Here is a 24772-nt window from a genome sequence, read left to right on the forward strand (position 1 = left end):
GTGCCTGAAAAAGGAGGGCTTCACGCAAGGAAATGTATACTCGAAGCAAAAGGTTGTACAGTAGAAAGAAGCCTCTGGGAGCAGGAACATCAAGGGAAACCAGAGTAGGAGGTTTGCAAGAGCAAAAGTCAGGTGGATCTCTGAAAGGACCCGTGCCAAGCAGAGGCTGTAGGTGGTGGCTGAAGAGCTGGGGAGAAAAGGAAGGGTCACTTGGTTCAGAAGGAGGAGGGCTCTGAGGGTCTTTGCGGCTCTGAGGAAGGTATAGGTTTCTGAGCTTAGTACAAAGAGTCGGGGAAAACAGAAGGAAAACAAAATGGTTTTAAGCCAGTGGGACAAATGGCACAAACACATGGCAATAACTGGCTGCTGCTAGTCCCCAACTTCATGGCTGGCAATTTAGCACCTTGCCTAAACACTGACGGAGGCAAAACCTGGCACTGAAGTAATCTCTAATCAGTCCATCTGGTGATTGCAGAAGGAAAACCACTCAACAGCCAGGGTAACTAGGAAACCATGCACCACAAAAAGAAAATTTCTAATTGAACCACCCATGTGGAAATTCATCCCCTGTCCCTAAACATGATCTATGATATTTATGTAACTCTTTACAACTCTTAGAATCAGAGAATGGTTTGGGTTGGAAGGGACCTTAAAGCTCATCCAGTCCAAACCCCTGCCATGGGCAGGGACACCTCCCACCAGACCAGGTTGCCCAAAGCCCCATCCAACCTGGCCTTGAACACTGCCAGGGAGGGGGCATCCACAACTTCCCTGGGCAACCTGTGCCAGTGTCTCACCACCCTCACAGCAAAGAATTTCGTCCTAATATCTAGTCTAAATCTACCCTCTTCCAGTTTAAAACCATTCCCCCTTGTTCTGTCACTACCCACCCTTGTAAAAAGTCCCTCCCCAGCTTTCCTGTAGGCCCCCTTCAGGAACTGGAAGGCCGCAATAATGTCTCCCTGCAGCCTTCTCTTCTCCAGGCTGAACAGCCCCAGCTCTCTCAGCCGGTCCTTGTTGGGGAGGTGCTCCAGCCCTCTGATCAGCTTTATAGCCCTCCTCTGGACCCGCTCCAGCAGCTCTTCAGTCTTCATCTAACCTGCTCTTAAACATTCACGTTGCTGCAAGTCCCATCTCCAATCTAATGCCTTCAGCGGAAGAACTGAACCTGAGGTAGAGGTGAACCTGTATGTGGTGTCTACAGCCTGTGCACGTGGGCTTGAATTGAGAAAGATGATCAGATTTCTAAACCAAAGTTGCAACCCTAATATTAGAAGAATTGGTCAAAGCAGTGTGATCCTCTCCTTACATGGGAGTGAGATTCTGGTATCAGAACTAAAAAGCATGAAGTACTCTGACCACTAGTGCATCTAAGGGAGTCTCCACTGAGTTAGCAAAAGCCCCAGGAAAGTGACTGGTGGTGTCGCTATCAGGTAGACATTCTTTGAACACACTTGCTCAACCAGACATCAACAAGGACCCAGAGGTGTCCTGATGCTTCCATCTTCTTAAGACATTCATAATCCTACGGCACAGCCCATGCCAGAAAATTCAGCAGCACACTGCAGGGTTCAACCCTTTATTTGCTGCTAGTTACGGGAATGCTGTCTTGCACTGCAGCATACATGAAAACCTGGCTCCACTTCATGAGTGATTCCTGTCAAGTGTATTTCAAAGTCATGATTAACTCCTTTGAGAACACATCAGAGTTTTACAGCAAGGGAAGCCAGGGTACATTGCTTCTGGCGCTGAACTGAAGACCAGACCAGCAGAAGACACCTTCTAAAACCCTAACAAGCACCACGAGACTTATCCTGGATGGGGAACTTTGAGTCCCGAGGAGCTACTACTAAAAGTGCAATGACTTCCAAGGCAAGTGCAATGACTGCAGCCTCAGTCTTAGTTCCCATGCTAAGACAGAGGCTTCACGCTGCTCCCAGCTCCCCAGGTTATCAGGAAAGGAAGTTGATGTTTGCACCAGAAGAGCAACACGGGGTCACTCTCTTAGAGGACAGCACTTGGGCTTCCTGACTCTAACTCACTGCCCTCTTGCTTGACTGCTTCGGGTCTGTTTCCTGGCAAGGCTGACCCCCTTCTTAAAGCACACTGAAACTTACTCATGAGAAGTACTGCAGCAGCACTAGTGGTTGCAGTGGGCCCATCATTTTAACTTATCCACATAAAAGAGGCAAGTACTTGAGTCCCTGTGGGAATTAACCCATTTTGTTCATAAAGTGCATTGTGATTCAATGTGGTCTAATTATCAGATCCCTCAGCTGTTAAAAGAGTGAGGATGTATCCTTCTTTGGACCAACTGATATAGTTAGAAAACTCAGGCAAGCTTTCAAGTATGTGATCCCATTATATTCTTAGATCCACACAAATAACATGGCTATAGTACATGTAGTACCTATAGAGCCTTCTCATCCAGAGTCTCTAGCGTATCTTCTCTATACACAGATGGAGAGGAGAGAGCTGGAAAACATCAACAATGAGATAATCTGTTTCCATAAGCCAGTCCTCAGCTTTCAAGTGTTTGTTTTTCACATTTCTTCCAAGGACACTTCCCATAACCTGAATCTAATCTGTGACTAAGCTCAGCACACAAGTGGTATTTAACAAACAGCTTCAATTATGACTCCTGGTCCGCTTAATTTATGACTGTTCCTTCTTTGTAAATAGCCTTAAGTGTCTGTTTCCCTTGCTTCACAAGAAATGCTTTCAATCGTGTGAACCTCTGAGATCTCAAGCACCACAAGAAGCAATGTTTGTTTCTACTGCAAGAAACAAGCATTTACCCCAAAAGACGGAAAATAAAATAAACAATGGAAGTTGGATTGGAAAGAACCATGGAAATAAATATTTGAGAAATGCTGTCAGAAATCTCATTTACCTGTCTTGTTAGAGTAGAACAATCACGCAATATGCTAAGGCAGCCCATGGCCTTACTGGGCAGTGATTTTTTTTAAGGTGAATCTACCTGCAAATTATTAATTAGAAACTAGAACCTAAACCCAGGTGAGACAGCAGATGAGACAGGATAGGGTCCTGCAGTCCTCGCTTGAGAAAGTTGACGTCTTACACTGACAGGAGGAACAAGAGACAAGAATGGTTGCAGCATGCTGGTGTCACTGACCCCACATAACCCAGGTCAGCAGCGCAGCTGGGAACAGTTGCCTTGTGCCTCTGCCTAACCCTTCATTCTGTTTCCTCTTCACATCTATCACTACTTCTTCTTTCCCACCGAGTCATCAACTGAAGCAGCTTAGATAAACTCCTTAGCTACTGAAAAAACCTGAGTACTCAAGTCCCTCCTTGATCCAATGCTGTTTCGGTTTCTGCACTGAATATCTAAGTGTGTAATACCAACAGATTTCTATCCATTTCCTCCAGATTATACTTCAGCCTTCCCTGCAAAGCCTATAGTCCCAGCCTAGCAGAGCATGCCCCTTAGCGATAAACACTTCACCTGAGAAACCTACTTTGTATAAAACACCAGTGGGAACGCAGCTTCCACACCAAACATGTGATTTAACATTGTCACTGTACTGAAACCTGCACAGATCATTAACCAGATTTAACACTGTGATCTGTACTTTGAACATCTGTCAGAACGATGCAGTATTTTTTTGGTTACAAATCAGATGAAACGCATGGTAAGTTACCCCTAAAGTGGCAGGACTAAGGCGAACCTATTCTTGATAAAACGTTAAGTGTAGAGCAGGGTTTCAATTGCTTGCAAAAACTCTCTGCAGAGATGCAGCGCCCCTAATGACTAAACATCCAACAGAATTTTCTTCCACCCTTACCCTAAACGGACAGGCAAGACTTAAGACACCTGTAACACTGACAGCCTTTCCAGACCTTCCCTAAATAATGCCCAGAAAGAACTAAAGGTAGCAGTGGAGCCCGTTAGGGTAGTTCAATGAGTGGACACAGGGCCTACCACCACTTTACACTTTTCTGAGTCTTGGCTTCGGTCCCAGCCTGCTTTGTTAACCATCACAAGTTACTTCAGCTGGCTGAATAGTGTTTCTATGCATGGGGAATAATTAAACAGATCACTTTCCAGAGACTTCTTATCTGAGTGCTACATATGAGCAACACTATGTACAAGGCAAAGGATTCAGTGAAGTAACCAACCAACTAGGAGGCCAGCAGAAGCATGGATAGTCTGTACAGGTACATTTTCTGACACAAAGTAGTAACCCATATAGTTTCATGCTATATTTTATGTTATCTCTATAGCCTTGGCAATTGTCCTTCCTTCAAAACTAATCCAGTTATGACTGTCCCACGAGGCTTGCTTGTGTGCTACCGCAACAGATCCAGCAGGTTCACTGAAGTGGAAGAGCGAGACTACAGACCTCTCTCCTTTGCTCCCCTCCTCCAAAGTTTGGAATTCAGTGTAGACTGTAACAGCTAACTGCAGGTTATCTTCATGAACACATTGATCAATATGGGCAACAGTGAACACTGCACTTGATGAGGATTCACAAACTCAGAAGGCTACAGACACACAGCTTTAATGAAGCATACGGTGCAACTTTTGTTGGATTGCCACAGTGAAAGCCTCAGCAGCAGCCTGCTTGCAGAAGCCATCTTTCCTGTACTCAATCACTGCCTAATTTCATGCTTGCACCCAACAAAACAGTAACCCAATGCCTCTTGTAACCCCGCTGCTCGCTCAACCTCTATGAAAACCCACAACAGGCCATTAATCTAAGTTGCTCCCACCCCTTATCACCACAGTCAAATGGATGTTACTTCAGGACCACCGCTTATCTGCACAGATCCCAGTAACCTTTTCCACAGCCTTTTTGCTATAACCTCCCCCACTACTGGCATATGCAGCCATTTACTGCATAAGGACTGTGTCTTTACTGCACATTTGAAGGCCTGGTAAAACACAGCTTCACAAAGACAAAGAATTATTTTTACCATTTAACTTCACAACCCTCTTATTTACCTTACAATTTAGGATTAGTTTTCTCTACCTATTCCCAAATCTTTTCCCATTTATCATGGGAAAAATTATGCTGCCCAGTATGTCAAGAACTATTAAAAGTACAAACTCCCACCTCTGTGAGAATAAGCTCTGTGCTTCTCATACCACTGTACCTTCAAAGTCCTAACACTCCTCATACCTGTAATTTCCCCAGTAGCAGAGTTCCAACCTCATACCACCAGAGGTTAAAGGCTTCCTCCAGCCTCAATAAATCTTCCCAGGCATTTCTGCTGCACATTAGTACCAACTTTCTCCTTCAGTTTTCACTGGGAGCTCCCCTCACATTACGCTAACCACACCACTACGTTTACCACCCCTGCTCACAGGTCTGGCCTGGAGCTGTAGTTTCAGTTGCCTTATGACTTGTCACACCTGCACTTCCTGCAGCAGCCCTTGCCAGGAACACGCCTCATGCTCGAGGTACAAACCTTCACACTTGAGACTTGATAGCCAGGTCCCATGGGCCACCTCCACAGTGCACACCTTGCTCTCTTCTAACTGTGGGTCTGTATTTCTGGGACTCGAGCTACATGATGTAGGAAATATCATGTAGGATAGCTACATGATGAAGGAAAAAACTGCCAGGTTAGAGCTTTCGGAAGATAAACTTAAGTGCATGTTGCACATCCAGGAACATAGCATGACAACACAAAGCCCTGCATGATGAGGTTGAATAATTAATACAAGTCTAAAGCAGGCAAATTTAGTGTGGTCCACAGTCAGTGTGCTCAAAGCAGATCCTCCAGCAAGCTATCCTGGCAAACATGTTACTGATTGGCAGTGTACCAAAAGTAGAGATTTCTTTTACAGATGTGCACTACCTGAGACCTTTACTGGTCCTCAACCCATACCATGTATTTGCAGCACTTCTGTGGATCAGTTCCCAAGCACTGCATTCTCCCCTTACTCACTGGCAATTCACCAGTTTCTACTGTCATTTCAGCACAGAACACCAAATCCAGGCTCTTTCTAATCACATTCTTCCAAATAAAGCAAGACTTTTGTCTAGCTTCAAAGATGGACTGGAAACATCGGAACCTATTCCTTCCACAGTATCCTCCTGGATATTCCAGCAGGTAACACCTCATTCCGGCTTAATCCCAAAGCTTAGTTTTAGAACTAGTTCAAAACATCTGCTAACAGAAGGAAGAGGAGGGGCACACTTTTTAGAGGAGAGGGAGGAGGGTACACACTGCACTTTTCCAGAACTGCACATGCTTGTTTTTCAGTGAGGCTGCCCAGCAACAGTCAAGGTAAGATGTCAAAATTAAGTCTGTCTACTACAAGGCCCCTTTGCAAAGTTCAGAGGCACAACAGCGAGATGAGGCCCTTAACATCAAATGGCTGAGGACTCAAGTATGCATGCAAGTTCAATAAATTCCAACTATGCTGTTACAGCCAAACTTGGTACCCTCATCTGACCCACACGTGCTTTGTTAGCTTCTCTAGAGTACCCAACACTGTGGGGCACAGGTTATTTTAAGGTTGCTAGAGCTCTAACCCTAAGCCAGCTGCCATTTACAAGCACACTGATGTGCACCACGCTAGATTCACCTGCTTGCAGAGTTGCACATGAATGAGGCTAATTGGGCTACGTATCTTGTAAACCAGAAGAGTGACGCTTCACAAATAAGTAGACTGTGCAGTTCAACTTTTTTATTTTAATAAAATCAAGAATATGCACAGCACATGCAGTGCTAGCATCTAAACTAATACAATAAGCAATTCTAAATCTACAGTGACTTGAAGTTCAATTTTCACATTCAGCAAGTTTAAATCCATTCTTGCATATTGTTTTGAATCCTTGAATCTGAACTGAAAATATTGCTGGCTGATAAAACTTGCTAAAATGCACAAGTCACTGATTATGCCAATACAACAAAGATAACCACATGTTTGAGGATTGCAATGTGCCAGACATTCACTGAAAAAAAAAAACACACAACTAAACAAAACTCACGCAACAAACATCTGAGAATCTGGACACTTCACATCAGTGTTTAGAAGTGTTTCATTAATATCTTAAGACAAGTGTATCAAAACCTTGGCATGTTTAATTTTAAGTTGCCAATTTTTGTTTTACTATCAGAAAGTTATGGCTATAGTGCCAATGCCGGGTCTGCTTAATTTGACTTAAGAGTTTAATATGACTTAAACATTAAAAGCTCACACTACCCCGAAATATATAATTTCACGCATACGGTGACATTCAACATTCAAGTGCCAGTGTTTTTGTACTGTCTTTTGGTCAAGTTTCTTTAAACTTTCAAAGAATCACTTTTAGGCTTACAAAAATAAATATTTGTCAAAAATGTTCAATAAATATTACACAAAACTAGCAGCAAAAAGTATCTAGAAATCTGTCGTGTGCAAAGTTTTCTTCCCAGCTACCATTCCCATGGTCCCAAATAAGTTTTAGAATCTATTTCCTTCTCCTTAAACAAGCTGCGTTCAATCTCCAAGAGACAAAATAAGATTGGAAGTTAAGGACACGCACACAAGACATATATAAAATTCTCTGAATGTGCAATAAAAGAAGTATTTTGTAAAAAGTTATGGGCAAAATGTACAAGGGCCTAAACCTAGACTTGAAATAGCACCATAACAAATGACCTCAATACTGTCAAGTGCACCTACTTAATAAAAGTTTTAGAACAAGGCACAATACACTTGAAAAAATCTATTGCACTTTAGGAGATTTTTGCCATTTTCCTATGCCACTGTAGATTAGTTGTTAACTGCTCTGGCCACTAAGTCAGCACAGAAATTCCACGTGGCAGAGGCATTTTTCTGGTGGACAATACTTATCTTTGGCCAGATTTAGCATAAACAGACTATAAATACAATGGAAACCTATGCAACTAAAACTGACTAAAACTGCACTTTAATAGCAGAATTGAAACCTTGTGCAGTTTATGTACATTTCCAACCTCTGTGATCTCAGGTTTGCTTGTTACTCTTCTGGAGCCATTTTACAAAGTCTACAGTAAGCCAGTTTAACATCTCCACGCAGCTTGAACAGAGTAATGTGAATCTGCATTAAAATAAAGCCTGCTGCATAATTCTTCCTGTTCATACCCTCTTGACCAAAAAACATCAACACTAGCATGCGTTATTAGACCAAAAATTCAGTCAGGCCCTTAAGGAGGGCCAATCACTGCCATGGTCAGCCATTCTACCATTTCAATTTCATATGGCAGGCATTTTTAAGAAGTCTAAATAGATGAATTCTCCTAAAAACTATTTCAAGTTATCAGACCTTTAAACATTCCCTGTAATGTTCTGCCCACATTTGGCTAGCTCACGTTAATGATCTGCCTAAATATTGAAAAAGGAATTGCTGTATTTACTTGCATTAACTTCAAAAACAGTGCTTTTAATGTATGCATGTATCCATACATCATCTCATCATGACTGGAATGGCTTATTAAAGGCTATCAGGTTCTAAGTACCTATCCAGGATAGAGTGAGCAAATCAGAACTTTAACTTAGTACAGTTTTGCCACATTAGAAACTAATTGCATTGATATGCTTCAAGATGTTTTATTTTTCAGATCTGCAAATACCAAAAGCCCTAATGCAGGCTACCGCATAAGTTTTTCTTTGTAATATTATGGATGAATCAGTGATTCCTGTTTAAGTTGTATCACACCTGTGTGCCAAGGTTTGATTTTAGCCCAAGTTCAGTAATTTTTATTTTGTCAAAACAATTGATATCTTGAGCATTACTGAGCCAACAGGACATCAAAATAAAAGTTGTCTAAAGTTAAAGGCACAGTACATTAACAAACAAATGATCCTCAGTCACAAAATCATAAATGCAGTTTCTGGGTGGGAATGGGTGGGAGGGGAGTTAATCCTGACTACAGCAATAGAGTCTTCAAAACCACCTTCAAGATAGGGCTACTTGTTCCTTTATTTCCATCTTGTGACCTTGAGCTCCCTTAAAAAAAATTTCAGTGGAGAATCACAGCTGGTAATGTACTGCGAGTTCTTGAAGCTACACAAGGTATAGTCTGGCTAAGTTACATGTGGTTTCCATATTAGCTTGTTTGGTAGGATATCTGCTGCAAGCAGATTCAGTTGCCCCACCAGTCAACCCCCTGGGAGTTATAGTTTCCTCCATATCCATCACTGTTGTAGAAGCCTCCATAACCACCACCTATGAAAGGCAAGAGAAAGTGATGCTTAATTAACCCGCTCAAGACTTGCACCTTTCACACAAGAAAGCAGCCCAGGGCACAGACAAGATGCCTATTGACTATTAAGGGAAACCCACCCCAGAAGTAGTCAAATACACACAGGAAGCTAAAATTCTGGGAAGGCAAGTAGCTTACACTAGCCTAGATCCAAGAAGGATGCCGAGACTTTGCAGAACAAGCACCAGGTGACCTTGTATTTAAACATCACCTCCAGAAGTTTTACTACAGCAAACATTTTGGATCTGGTTTTGTATTTGCCAGTACTGCCTGCCCAGTTTTTCTTACCTCCAAATCCTCTGCTGCCACTTCCTCCACTGCGGCTGCTGGTTGATCGACTGCTACTAAAGCTACTGCTGCCAGAACCACTACTTGTTCGATAGTCTCTGGCACCAAATCCGCCACTGAACCTACTGCTGCATAAAGGAAGAAAAAAAAAATATTGAGTACAGTCAGTAGCATTTTAAGCACCACAGACATTGAGATGCAAGTGCTGTATTTCTTTTCTAGCTACCAAATACAGCCAGTCAACAATCAGCACCAGTGTTGATTTCACAGCACTGTTAATAAGCATCGCAACACTATCTGAAAAGGGTATTCAAGATCACATAGTATTTAAACAGTCATGTTGAGCTTGCCACGTTATATTAAGAATTACTTTCTCAGGTCCTAGTAAGATTTGATTCAGTGCTCTGTTTCACAGATTCCAAACCTATCTTAGTGTTAAGTGATGCATTTATGATCACCTTTCATATGGTAGACAGGGACAACCATTTTACAAGCATACTTTTGAAGGACAAAAAACCACAAACAACAAAATAGAATTTGTTATATCCCATTAACTACATTAAAAGGAAGAGTTGTTTCTCTTCCCATCCCTTTAAGCCATTAAACACAGCTTTGTATTACCAGCTCATAATGCATTTTAGGTTTCCATAGCAAAACTGTTTCTCAAGTGGCCTCAACCCTGCAGTCTAACTCTCATAACTTACCTGTTTCGTGTCAGGAGGAATGCATTACATTTCCAAAACAGCTGCTAAAGGTGTATCTCTAAAACATGCAGGTATGCATGTCTAGTGTTCTGTTAAGTGCTCTCTAGAGTTCTAAAGCTAGGTCTAAGTCTACCTCAGCCATATCTAGTCTGGTTAAGGAGAGAAAAAGCTTATGGGTTAACTGCCTTATTGTAAGATAGAACAAAACCAAACCTCAAAGCTGTCACCTTCTGATGCACCTGACAGTTTTTACTGCACCCATTAATCCTCCTCTAACTGTATTTTTAGATTGAAAACAAGTCACAGAACTGCCTCTCACAATGAACTAAGTATACCTTTAGCCAAAGATGTGACCATTACCTCTTAGATCGTCCACGGCTGCCACCTCCTTTGTGATGCTGTTCATAAGCCATGTTTTCCAGCCAAGATGGTACTTCTTGCTTAGCCTCAACAAGAAGATCAAGCAAGTCCTTGGTGATGTTTATGTTCCTCTCATTGAAGAATGAGGTGGCAAGACCTGAAGTAAACGTTCTGTTTTAGCCCACACAAAGCAAGCACATTACAAGACTTAAACCCACTCCACCTGCAGCTGTAACAAGTACAGTATCCATATGGCCAAGCTGGAAAACACTGGAATTACCTGAAAACTGTTTAAGACCATTATTCCACACCAACTAGTCACAAAAACCCTGGCTATTTACTGAGAGACACAGAAGATACCAAGCTTACACACAGAATCAGAGCATTTTAATAGCAACAAAAGCACCAGCTGAAGAAGCTGGTTACTTGACACTGACTTGGACAGCAGTGACCAGGCTTCTGGTCACAGAAGGCAGCACGTGGGCTTCTCTTGAGTACTTAGTCTGAATTCGCTACTCAGCCAATACTACTACACCTCTCAACTCAGGTATGAAGTGCTGTCTAGGGAAATTTTAGATCATACTTACCAAGGTTTCCTACACGGCCTGTACGACCAATACGATGTACATACTCTTCAATGTCACTTGGCAAGTCGAAGTTTATGACATGCTTTACATTTGAGATATCCAGTCCTCTTGCTGCTACCTAGTGGTTAAAGGATTAAGTCAAATCTTAGTAAAATTCCACAGGTCAAGTAATATGCTTACTGTCTGTAGCACTGGACATGTGACTTACTGCTGTGGCCACGAGAATCGGGCTTTTGCCCGAACGGAACTGGTGCAGTGCTTCTTCTCTGTCTCTTTGAGAGCGATCTCCATGTATACTTGTACAGGCATATCCTTCATGATACAGAAAGTCCTCAAGAGCATCTGCACCCTTTTTAGTTTCCACGAACACCAGCGTCAAGGAATCCTTGCCTAAGAATAATTAAAGCACAGGTTAGGAAAAAGCTCTACAAATACTTGGCTCCAACACCTAGTAAAATGCAGTTTTAGTTCTCAGCTCTTGTTTATGCTAAACTGAAGACACTGGACACCTCCCTCCCAATTTTAAATTACAAGAAGAGCTTACACAGCAGCTTAAAACTGACATATTAGCCAGTGCAAAAGATTCACTGCATGTTAAGGAAACATCCTTTCATTCGTCTACTAAGCAGAATAAATTCTTAAACTTAAGTCATTAGATTTGCCTCATTTGAATCTTGCTTTATTTGCTGATCTGAAACTGGTCTTTACCTGTGGCATTTAGCAGGTCAAGCAGAAATGATCGTTTGTCTGACTCTTCCACCCATACTACTTTCTGTGTGATATTCTCAGATGTAGAACCCACTCTGCCAACAGCCAGAAAGATATATTCATCAAGGAAGTCACGAGCAAGCATCTAAAAAAGGCAAGGAAAAAAAATAACAAATCAGTTTTTCCCTCCTTTCAGAAAAGGGATTTGGCCCTATGAGCTGCTAAAATACTTTAAAGTTTTGTGAAGTACCTGGATTTCCTTGGGGAAAGTAGCACTGAACATCATGGTATGGCGAACACCCTTTGGAGGCATAGTGTCTTGTTCAACAATTCGACGAATTTGAGGTTCAAACCCCATATCAAGCATTCTGTCAGCTTCATCAAGCACTAGGTACCTAAGTAGTAATAAAAAAGGTTATTCTTCAGTTTTCCTTGGAGCTGTAACCTAGCACAGACACTGGACCACAAGTTCTCAACTAGATGTTTAAAGTCTGAAAGCTAGAACTTAAGTATTAACTCTAGATCTGACTTAAAAGGTAAGTTTCCAGTTATCAAATAATTTGCATATGGACAAGAACACTTTACTTACTTGCAGAAATCCAGTCCAATCTTTCCCCTCTCCATCATATCAACCAGTCGTCCTGGAGTTGCTACAAGCAAGTGACATCCACGTTCCAAGTCACGTATCTGCTGACCAATGTCTGCACCACCGTATACAACACAGGGCCGAACTCTGGAACGGTATGCAAACTATAGAACAAAGTAAGTTAGCTCAAAGAAAAACTATACTTAAGCTATTTTGTAATTATGAACTCCGAGATATACCTTTCTGGCTTCCTCATAGATCTGCACAGCCAGTTCTCTAGTGGGAGCCAAGACCAGTGAGATTGGATATTGCTTACGGCGCCCATACCTTCCATTCTCCTGAAGAAATAAAAAGCCAATACTTGGAATGAGTACCCCAAACACAAGGGGAATTAAAACAGCTACTATAAGCAATATTGAAGACAAGACACCAAGTTTGTCTTAACAAGAGAAAAGAAGCATGGCTTAGAGCCAACCTGGTTTAAGCACTGCACCTCAAGGCTTTACCCTACTACAGTACCCAAGACTCAGCAGTTGGTTAACAAGTTAACAGCAACATAGCTGCACAAGCTTGGTCTCTACAACCTGCACTGTGTTCCCTAACTTAAGAAGCAGTCACTTCCTATTCTGAAACCACTACAATATAGACATGTCTGACCAAACAGCTTTTTTGTAACAAAGGAAGTGTCTTTAAAGCTTAGGCAACACAAAAAACACTTGTAAGCAATCTTTTCTCCAGCCAGTTACACAGATCAACTCTTTCAGTAGAAAAAGTGGTCCACAGGAAAATTTTTCGAGGAAAATAGCTGAAGTCCTCTAGTTGAGAGGCTTGCCTATCATACCCAACATAATGACATTTAATGTGTTCAGTAGCAGACGTCACTATACAGGGCAAAAATACAAACTAGTTATAGGACAGGGTATTTGAATACTTGCCTTCATTGCTCTCAAGGCATCACCAGGGCCATCTGCATAGATCTGGCTCAAAATCGGTAGAAGAAATGCAGCTGTTTTCCCAGACCCTATGAGGACACAACTCAGTATTACTAATAGTTGTTTTTAAAGCTACTGTACCATCAACTATAGCACTCACCCTCTATCACTAGCGTATTCCCAGTAGCACCTGCACTAGTATATGGATACTACCTATGCCACTGGAGTGCACTCCCTTAGCCAGTATTTTACCTACAAAAGACTTACCCCACTCAGTACCACAAAACCCTGACATTAATGTGATTTAAGCCATGAACATTTCCCTCAAGACAGTAAATACAGTCAAGCCACATCTAAAGCAGTTGCAAGACTCTAAAGCTAATTAGTTTCCAACACCACAGGTATACTCTGAACAGGAAGTTGTACTACCTCACAGGCCCTCTTACCAGTAGCTTAAGGAATACAACACCCTTCTCCTAATGAGAGAAACTACACAGTAGAGAGTTACTAACTCACCTGTCTGAGCACAGGCCATCAAGTCTCTCTTTTCTTTAATAATAGGTATTGCGTGTTTCTGGACTGGAGTAGGACGGGTATAGCGTGTGAGCTCAATGTTGCCCATAATAATTTCTCCCATGTCAACATCGCTGAACTGTAAGACATTTAAAACAAGTAAGATGGGGATCTTTCCCTTCAGCCGCCATGGAACACATCATTCAATCCAAGAAATAAAGTACCTTTTATTTCATCTCTTCCTATAGATCTTGCCTTTTAAGTTTACATATATTTAGGAGCTAGTTACCTAGAGTCTAGCAGCTACTTAGTACAGTCATGCAAGTGATTCTTAAAAAGCCAGCCAAGCTCTAAGTGCAGACTACACTAGCATACTATGCCCAGCATAACACAATGCTTATGTGCTAGAGGCAGCTGCTCCAACAAACCAGCATCTCCAGGAATGTTTCCTGCTTTACATGTTTACCTTTTCAAGTCAAGTCACATAGTTAAATGTGAGCTACAAGTGTTAACTGAACAAGGTTACACAAGTTCTCTCATGTCTTAGTTCATCATATGCAACCCTTCTCTGCAAAACAGCTTAGCTGTAAGGAAGGCAAGACTGTTTCCTTTCCTCTTTAAACTTAAAAGAGCCTGACATCAAATTTGACATGCAGAAGAGTCACTGTTATATACACCAGCAAACCAGACTGCAAAAATAACACAACAAAACTTACACTTTCAATATGTGGAGGACAGTTGCTGCCTGTTGCTTCAACAGGAATGTCATCGTATTTCTCAAAGTTAATGCCAGTATTGCTTCCTGAAAAGAGCTCTCTAAAAACAGAAGAGAAATGATTTTACTTGCTAGACATTTCAACTGACCCCGTCATGTGACATTACACTATTCTCCATTACTTACTGTTCCAGGCGTTCACTTGGCGGAAGAGGCTTTGACCAGTCATCTTCATCTGATTTGTCAGACCAGCGGCTATTCCCACCACGGTCAAATCTACCAAAGCCACTCCTATCATAGTCGCTACCTCTTCCACGCTCTTCATACCTAAGCACAGCAAAATATTAGGCCACCATTCCCACACAACAGGATTTTCTGACATGCAAAATTAAAGCTAGAATAATCTAATAGTGTATGCTCTGTATACATATACAACTGTAGAAATATCCAAAGCCATCAGATTATCTGTACTTGCTTCTTGACCTATGAACTGAGTTTAGTCCCAGCCATCAGACTAAGTCATGTTCCTCTGTCACAGACAGGAGTTTGTCATGATTTCACAGCTCAGTTTAGTCTAACATACTGAACCTTGTATCAAAATTTTTATTTAAGTGCAACAATTGTAAAGAACCAGTCATGTGCCAGTAGAACTGCAACTCAAGTTGCTCAGTCTTTGCCATTTTCTGTAGGGAGCTCTGCTCAAATCTCTTGGGAGACCTTGTCTGGTACTCCCCTCTTTCTCTGTGCCTTATTTCACATAGGTCTCCCACATCCAGACAAACCCTCAAGTGCTGCAGTTTGTTCCTTTATTCCCCCACCACATATGTGACCAAACTAAATACCTCAATTACACGTCACATTATTTTATAAAGAGGGAGCTCACCTGTATTACTGACTCAGAAAGAAGGTGGAAAAAATCCTTACCTCAACTGTTAAGTTTTTGGTCTGGCAAATCATGTTTGAGAAAAGTCTGGATACAGGACTAGCGTCAGCTTTACTAGTCGATAAAGGTCACTCTCACCACACTTGTGCATACAACGCATGATGTGTGTAAGACTGATCAAGTAAGGTAGAGAACCTGCAAGAGTCTCACCCAGTTGTATTAACTACACTTTTTGAACAAGAAAAAAAACTGAAATTAAAAAAAAAAATCAATTCTGAAGTATTTTATGTGCTCCCAACAGCTTTTCATTATTTCTCTGGATGTAGCCACCCACCTAGGACTTTTTTGGTGAAATGGTTAAGTCAACAAATCACTACAGCTGCAGTGAGTGTCTGCTGGTAGACTATAGTGCACATTTTTCAACACATGCAAGTTTCCCATCCTTCAACTCATGTAGCTTTAAAAGCAAGGCTCTCTCGCTTCCTCCTCCCCTCCCAGATTCCTCCTACCTTATCCTGCTGTTCACACCTAGAACTCTAAACATCAAGATTACAAGTGCACTACTAGAACTGAGACAGGCTTTGAACGCACCACCCAGACAACAAACTACTTGCCTTCCTCCTCTTGATCCATTTCCACGGTCAAAGAAGCTTGATTTTGCTCCACGGTCAGACCGTGCACCAAAGCTGCTGTACGCATCCTTGTCTCTGCTAGAACTCCAGCCACCGCTATCAAAACCTAATAGAGAAAGATATTTTAGTCATACATTACATTACATGGTCTAGGCTTTTACATGAAAAAACTGATTTTTGTCCAGTGAGTCTTCACTGGAAGGTCTACAGGATTGAAAAGCAGGCAGTCCTTCAAGACTGGAAGATGTACAGACGTTAAAACTTACTAAAATAGGCACTAAGCATTTCTTATTGCCTATCAGAACTTGCTGATACTCCTCCACTCATGCAGAAGTGTATTTTTGAAACACTGCACTTGCCTTAGGGCTAATATTTAGTTTGCCCACTCTGAAAATACGGGTATCAGAGAAAGCATTAAGACACTAAGTCTTGCCAAACCTAATCTACATTCTCTCTCCAATTTCACCACGCATACTTGACAATGCATTTAATTTTTGTGAGGTTAACAAGGCCTCTATAGAGATTAATAAATGGCCTTAGCCCTCCTGTTAGAAATCCATGCAGAACTTACAATGTTTCATCATAGTGCAAGTACACAAAACAATCTGAGCTACACAGGCTCAGACATATTAACAGCATCCTGCAGAAAGAAGGAATACGGAGTTCCTCACAATAAATTACTACACAGTTTTTCCACAGCACTTTACACCTACCTATAGTAGATGCCTACTTTGGTATGTTAACTCAAAGCAAAAGGACCAAGCAGAATACAGAGTACATCAGCTTGCTAAAACCATAAAGTAAACAGCCTTACTTTACTCAGTTACCAGGGGCTGGGAGGTAGGCAGAAGCATAGAGCAGTATGGAGTTCTTTGATACTACACTGCTCTGGTACTACTAAACCAAGAACTTAGTAATTCTGATTGAGTTCCAACCTTCACAAGTTTGAAAACATGACCCAACCAGCATCTCAGCTACGGCATTCTGACATATAATCACAGAATCACAGAACGTTAGGGATTGGAAGGGACCTCAAAAGATCATCCAGTCCAATCCCCCTGCCGGAGCAGGAACACCTAGATGAGGTTGCACAGGAAGGCGTCCAGGCGGGTTTTGAATGTCTCCAGAGAAGGAGACTCCACAACCTCTCTGGGCAGCCTGGTCCAGTGCTCTGTCACCCTCACTGAGAAGAAGTTTCTTCTCAAATTTAAGTGGAACCTCCTGTGTTCCAGCTTGTGCCCATTACCCCTTGTCCTATCATTGTTTGTCACCGAGAAGAGCCTGGCTCCATCCTCCTGACACTCACCTTTTAAATATTTATAAACATGAATGAGGTCTCCCCTCAGTCTCCTCTTCTGCAAACTAAAGAGACCCAGCTCCCTCAGCCTTTCCTCATAAGGGAGATGCTCCACTCCCTTAATCATCTTTAATAATAAGTGAAATAATTAACCAAATAAACAAATAATGTTACTATTAGTGAGCATGCTTTTGCCAGCTTCACAGCACAAAACCAGTCAAGACCTATGCACCAGACAATAGAAGGAACAGAATTACTTCTAAAGAAAGGGGTTCTTTGAGGCCCTATCCCTCTGAGAAAGCTCTGCAACAACAATCACCCCAGCTAGTTACATGTTCTCAGGAGAGTGTCATTCCCCTTCCCACAGACTTTTTTTTTTTTAAGAAATTCTACTCCCCAGAATCCAGACATGCACTAGTCACACGGGAACCTTAAAAACTAGTGTGGTAACGATAACTCATTTGGTCTGGCCAACTGAAGCAGACAGCAAAAATAATCCATGCATGACATTTACTAGCACAGAAGATTGCAGAATGCTTCAAGACCTAGAAGTGCTTTCAGAAGTAAATTTAGTCCTTAAGGATAAGTTAACTTCACACAGAAAGACTGCAGACAGAAAATCAGAAGTACCATAATTGCTTCAGTGATTTGAAGCTTGTTTAGAAGGCATCTAGATCCGGATTTCAGTATGAGTACCCTTCAAACCATAGTAAAAAAGTATTTGGATATGTCATTCCACCGAGAGATCTAACAGCAGTGGTACTGACAAAGCAATCTTTAGGAAAATATAAAAGTAGTTTCTCACTAGTGAAAAAATTGAGCTGACTCTGTACTACATTAACATCTTCTACCGAGTCTGAGAAGTTCAGAAAGGAGTCAAAATTTTATACTCCAAATGGCATACAAAGCAAGTCTACTTACCTCACTTGTTACCACCTCAGGTGCTAAAGCTGGCAGTTTGCCATTATTTTTCTTTAAGGTAGTGCTGCAACTTTTAGACCAAGTCTTAACAACCTGCTTGAGAATTAGGGTCACTAAAATCAAATGCACTAAGACAACCCAGAACAGACCATAGATTGACCTCTCTAAAATAAGCATGACAAGACTATGTCAGAATTATAACAAAGTTCCTTAAAACGTCACGGCACTTTTTTTTTTTTTAAAGTAAAAATCTGTATAGATGCACATACAAAAGCAGTAGAATTGTCAACACTTCTCCTCAATCAGCATTTAAATTCTCACTTTACGAAGTTTTAACACCAATTGTTGTCAGCTTACTTGAAAAGCCACTACATGCAGCAGCAATTTTTTATTTTTTTTTTTTGGGGGGGGGAAGGCACCAGGAATAGCTAGAATCACAGGATCCTTTAGGTTGGAAAAGAACGTTAACATCTACTCCTTGATGAGATCAGGTTAGACTTTAGACATCCAAGAGCAGCTTCCAGGAAATTTAACAAGAAATTGACACCTAGTTTTATTGTTGTCAAGTTTATGAAAGGACACTTTAGACTAGGCAGCACTGCATATTGAGCTCAATAGCTTCAACAGCTGAAAAACAGAACTGCCATTAAGTAAACTAAGGACCTACTTTTATGCATGCTCTGATTTCCTGCAGTTGTGTTGTCTTGATCCCATGTACAAAGCTAACATATTAGTATTGCAATAGGGACAGATCTGATGGTGTATAAAAGGAGTAAGCTGAAAAAAGCACTATAAAAGCTTTAAACAAGATGTCTGGATCACTTAGCAGGCTTCCCCTGTCAATACCTACTCAAAAAAAATTAAGATGCTCAGCTCTTAACACAGCAAACAGCTTTAAAGTATTAAGTCCATTGCCTTAAAAGATTTCTTAACTTACCTGCAAGTAAGCCCATTGTGCAACTTTAATAGTGTCTATGAACTACTATACTGTCATCAGCTATAGAGGAAAGTAAGAACCCCAAGCAAGAAGCTATACACTATATGTTTCTACAGCATTTCTAAGGGAACACCACACAGGGAAAAAAAAAACAACAAAACTTTAAGTTTCTGAATGCAGTAACAGTGAATTAACACTTCAGTGAAGTCCACAATCTCATGTTATGTGAGCAAGACAGTTCTACTGGGTTACTGAAGTACAGTTCCACCAAGAAGTTTAACTAATTTTTACATCAATTTTTTTATCAGGTTACTACACCTGTAAAGCTGCATCAATAGTTTTGTTACATGGTCAAATACTACTACTATCTGGTCTCTTCTGCCTGTTGCTTGTTAATATCTAAACCTTGAAATATCTGTTGCTAAAGATTTCAAGGAGCTGTACAAAACAGCTTCAACACAGCTGAAGAAGCAATCATTAATTTAGCTGTGTATCACAGAAGCAAAAACTACTTTTATGAAAGTACAACTGTGTTAACAGACTCCAAATCATCCTATAAAACAGCTCAGCTTTACATCGCTGTGCTGATGATACCCACTTTGCTTCTCAGTACACAACCCGAGCTGGAATTATAGCTTTTCCATATAGCCATTGTGAACCCAGTTCACAGGGAGCCACGAGGAGTCTAGCAGTACAGTACTCAGAGAGGGTTTAAGTTAAGTTTTGAAATGTTACATATACCAAAGAAAGGTGGCAGCCTGTGCTTTATTAATTGAATAAGCCATGTGTCAAATATAAGTTTATCCTTCTGAAAGATGAAGCCTGAAGCACTTGAAAAGCTACATGTGATCACATGTACATTACGTGTTTGAGCTCCGGTGCCGCGTAGAAATGATGACAGTAATAGTCTGTCTTGGTTTGAGCTAAGTAGAACTGACTTTCTACTTAGTGATTTTACTTTTCAGCTCAGTCTCTTCTAAGTGGCTGAATCTGCTGAAACTAGCAGCATGTTTATCCAGACAGTGTGCACTGCTACAAGTGATAATCACAAGGCCACTGTCTCACCATGGATGCTGTTCTGCACCTACTGGGAGTAGCAAACCCAAAACTGACCAATCAGGTATTCCATCCCACATACGTCATACTCAGTATAAAGCCAAGGGATCATGAGGGTCTCAACCTTTCCGTTCTTGGACTCTTCCTTCCATCTTGACCCCTTCAATGGTCAAAGTCCAAGCAGAACCCTGCTAATTCATCTGCCTCTGATCCCGATTTGTTCCTGCAACCTGCTCACACCTGCTGCTGAATCCGGACTGGGACTTTTCCAGTGCCCTGCTCCAGAGCCTCTGGTGATGTCATCATCATTGGGGGAGGGCAGGGGAGAGGATTTTATAATTGTTTTGTATTTATATTTGTACATATCTGTATATATTTCGTTATTTTCCTATTTACATTATTATCCTGTAGTATTACTACTATTATTTTATTAAATCTGTTAGTTTTTTATTTCCCAACCCGTAAAGTCTCTCTCCCTTACTCTCTTTTCTCTTCCCTTCTGGGGAGGGGAGAGGGGTTAACAGAGCATGTCTGTCCAGGATTTAGTGATCAGCCCAGCCCTAAGTCACAACACAGCCCTATACATAAAAGGTTGTGATACGAACTCAAGGTTATGACTAAAATATCCCTCCATATCCAGTATCCCCAAAGATTAAACTGGAGTTTGGGACAAATTACCATACAGTGAAAGGAAATCTACAAACAGCAAATATCCACAAGCCAACTTTAAGCTGCTTCATGCTTTTCAGAAACCTGCACATTACTCTCAGGATTAGCTGGTCGATTTCTTGAAGGACTGCTCACATTTGAGGCTAATGTCATCAGGAACTTCAAAGGCTTGAGCTGTGAACCAGTCCCTCTACTCTCCCCACAACATTCTGCTCTCACAACAGACTGTTCATTATTTGGTGCCTTAGGCCATGCTTCTTTTAGGTTTAAAAAAAAAGCCTACCAAACAACCAAAAAAACCAAAGCAAAAACCACACCACACACTAGCTTGGACACATGCATAAGCAAGACAAAGTCAGACTGATCTGTTTCTTCAAATTACATAAAACTGGAGTGGTGTATTTTTCATCTAGTCAAAATTTAAGTTACATAGCTCCAGCAGCACTATGAGATCTACCAACATATACTTCAATATTACCCTCCCACCCACTCTTAATGAAAGGAGTCCTCTTGCAGTACTGAAAAGAGGACCTCTGAAAGACCATCACTTTAGAAAAAGATGAGGTTTATGTCTTCCCTAAGTTGTAGTGTAGCAGAAATCATTTTAGTTCCTCCATTCCAGTATTTCAGTAGGTCTTAGAGGAAATGCTTCTACCTAGACTAGTTATTAGACATGATGATAATGCATGCTGCATTATCTACAATCTTTATCTTACACTATTTACTTCACTGAAGAACTCCAGAGACTTTTCGTTCTTTAGTATGTTTTGTTTAGAAAACCAAGGGCAACATATGAAGGAAGTTTCTCAGCACAAACTCCCCCGTATAAACACACACCCGAGACTGGTCAGGTATTTTTGTTTCATGCACCAGCATCCCACATTTCCTTCTGCAACTACTCTTGCAGCTTCCATAAAGACTACAAAAAGTTAAACAAGCACAACATTTACTTCTCATACTATGTAGTTAAGAGCAAGTTGCATAAAACAACCATTTACCAAGTGAAACTGTGCTATTTGTACATATGAAGCTGGTTACAAGTTCCACATCACAGTTTGAAGCTGAAAAACCTGATACTTCCAAGATCTGTTAAAACTGATACTCAAGATTGCAGAACTAGCCAAGTTAAAATGGGAGACTCCACCTTGCTTCAGTAGCAGTTAATTGCTTAGATATTTTGCCAGTCAGAGCTTAGAATAACCTTGTGAAGGAAGGAAGAACAGCACAGCAAAAGCAGATTACACTGCAGCGTTTCACACAGAAACAGTCGAGCATTCTGTATCATCACCTTTAATGGTGCTGTCAAAGCCTTTAACAGTCTGTCCCTAGAAGCAGGCCAAGAGCCAGTTAAAGCACTGCCACTGTATTTTCTAATACATACCCTGTTTTGAAGCTTCCCTGTTCCGCAAGTGAGGAGGAATGTATCGGCCTTCTAAAGGACAAAAGAAAGGTAGGTGTTACAAGACTGCAGCATTAGCACCTTCTGAGATACTAGCCTTTCCAACAGAAAAAAAGTTGTCTCCCTCACAAGCTTATTTAAGGCCTCTTGCAGTGTCTTTAAACAAGAGCCTTTAATAAAGCACTTAATATCCTTCTCTCAGAGGACAAACTCACTGGAGATTAAGTTCCTGCATACTCATTTAAGTAGTTGCCTTTTTTTTTTTAAGGCACAGATGTCTTCCTTTCTTTGACCAAGCCACACATGCCCTTTATGTCTCTGGTGAGTCTGTCTTCTTGGAATTCAGTAAGACTTAACCTGGTGCCAGATATTTGAGCAGCTTGAGATTTTTACTGTCACTGAAGTACTGGCACTCACAGTATTATTACTACCAGTATTTTTCCTTCCCCTTAAATTCAACCATCACTATCGGTTCAGCTCAGATCAAACCAGAAGCCACACATAACTGCCTCTGAATAGCATTCTTCATCTACAATCCAGAAGCCTCTGTCTGCTAAACAACATGAATCAGAATGTTTCCAGGCACAAGCTAAATGTGAATTCCTGGAAGATTCCTCTGTCTTCTTAAGGTCCTTAAGGATTACATATCAGGGAACAGAAATTCTACTCAATGAATTAGGATTAGTACAGCTAACTATTTAAACTTATCTTCAAACATTCCAACTCTAGCTGGATGCTTTGAGAAGACAGATCATCACATTACTACTACAACCAGTGGCCTCAGCTGTTTTGACTAGAGGCAACACAAAATCTGGGACAAATTCAGAACACTAAGTTCTGTCAAGTTAAAAGTACATAAGGAATTTACACACACCACTTCTCTGCTAAATTAAGTGCTCCTACCTAAAGTATATAGCATTTTCAGAGCAGGCAAGTAGAAATCTCATCAACTTCCCCATCAGCCTCTGAGTATTTGCTTCAAAAGTTACTTTTCACAGCTACAAGCCCTTATTTCTAAAACTGTGTTTGTAAGTTGCAGAACTCGCATATACTTACTGCTTGAAGAGCTTCCTTCACTCTGAGAGTCTGAGGAATTCAAGTCTAGACCAGAAAACTAGAAAAAATAAAACAAGTATTAACATGTTATATCATGAATTTATGCTATGATACAAAAAAACCTTTTGCTTATTGAAAGCCAGCAGTGTTCCAACAAGTTACTGTGGCAAAAGAGTTTGTTTATAGCATCAGTTACATCTCCTGTAAAGGAGAACCAAAACCATAGTTAGCACTCAAGGTTATACCACCCTGTTGTGTCTTCACATCCACCAATCAACATGCACCACACGGGCAGCAAGGCTAAAACAGTATCTTACACCCACCAAATCAAATACCACCAAAGAGCCATTTTAAGTACTCTTTCAGCCCACTCAAATGCATTCCAATTGAGATCAATAGCATTTTTATTTTTTTAGGTCTACAGAGAGTACAGCAGCCCAAATAATATCAATTCAGTTAGGCACTTCACTTGCAGAGACTCAGCTACTTCTTTACACTGTATCAACACTACTGCAACATGCGCCTTCACATCTGAGGCAGCTATTGCTAACAAAACATCAGGTGACTTCCTCCTACAAGTACTTTGGCAGATACAATTTTTTTATTTGCTGTTCTAAAACTTCATTTACAGCCTTTAATCTCCCAAAAAAGTCTACCAAAAGATATTTCAGTTCAGGCACTACCAGCATGTAACCCAAATATTTTAGGTCAAACACAATACAAACTCTTTTCAGAAAGGGCACTGGGCAACTCACAAATTTTAAGCAACAGCTTATTACAGTTGATTGCCTGCATGACAAGATTAGAAATTTATTTGGGAATAACAGTAAGATATATTTAAGCACAACTAAATTCTATGCAAGACCAATTGCACAAGTGTCTTCCAGTATGACCTAACTCAACCCAAAGCAAAGATCCTAAAGCACTGCCCTTCTAGATGTGCAATTGCGTTGTGCTGCCGTTCAGGACATTCAGATTCTTGAAAAATACTCACACAGCAGGCCTCGTATCATCCCCTTTAAAGCTACTACTTAAAATCTGATCTCCTTAGTTGTTCCAAGCATCAACATGAGGCTAAAGAATGACTCTTATTTGAAAAAGAAACAAAAACAAGGACTGGACAAGGTAAAAGTGGCCCTACAGGAACAGTCAACAGAAGTGAGGAGTAAATCTTCTCGTACTGGACCTCCACCGTGGAGGCAACACTAGCAAAAAAATCTGATCTCGGAGATGGCGCAGCGACGAAGCCCGGCGCGGCCGCCATCTCAGTGCGGCGGTGCAGCCGGCACTGCGGGTTCGGATTTTCAGCGCAGCAGGGAGCA

The 24772-nt window shown here is 41.1% G+C and overlaps 1 protein-coding gene across 1 annotated transcript; it reads right to left on the reverse strand.

Annotated features, from left to right (window-relative positions):
• Positions 1-6644: 6644 nt before the first annotated feature.
• LOC104541301 (ATP-dependent RNA helicase DDX3X) lies at positions 6645-24714 on the reverse strand. Its single transcript, XM_010185334.1, has 17 exons — positions 24592-24714; positions 23451-23508; positions 22377-22427; positions 16098-16221; positions 14787-14927; positions 14602-14701; positions 13889-14024; positions 13376-13461; positions 12680-12778; positions 12444-12604; positions 12105-12249; positions 11855-11999; positions 11355-11536; positions 11147-11264; positions 10560-10716; positions 9496-9620; positions 6645-9170 (listed from the first exon to the last, which is right to left on the reverse strand). The coding sequence occupies exons 1-17, from the start codon at positions 24712-24714 to the stop codon at positions 9088-9090; spliced, it is 2034 nt and encodes a 677-aa protein (XP_010183636.1). The 3' UTR covers positions 6645-9087.
• Positions 24715-24772: the final 58 nt, after the last annotated feature.

The sequence above is a fragment of the Mesitornis unicolor genome, unplaced genomic scaffold (assembly GCF_000695765.1).
Source record: "Mesitornis unicolor isolate BGI_N332 unplaced genomic scaffold, ASM69576v1 scaffold48885, whole genome shotgun sequence".
NCBI classification, from domain to species: Eukaryota; Metazoa; Chordata; class Aves; order Mesitornithiformes; family Mesitornithidae; genus Mesitornis; species Mesitornis unicolor.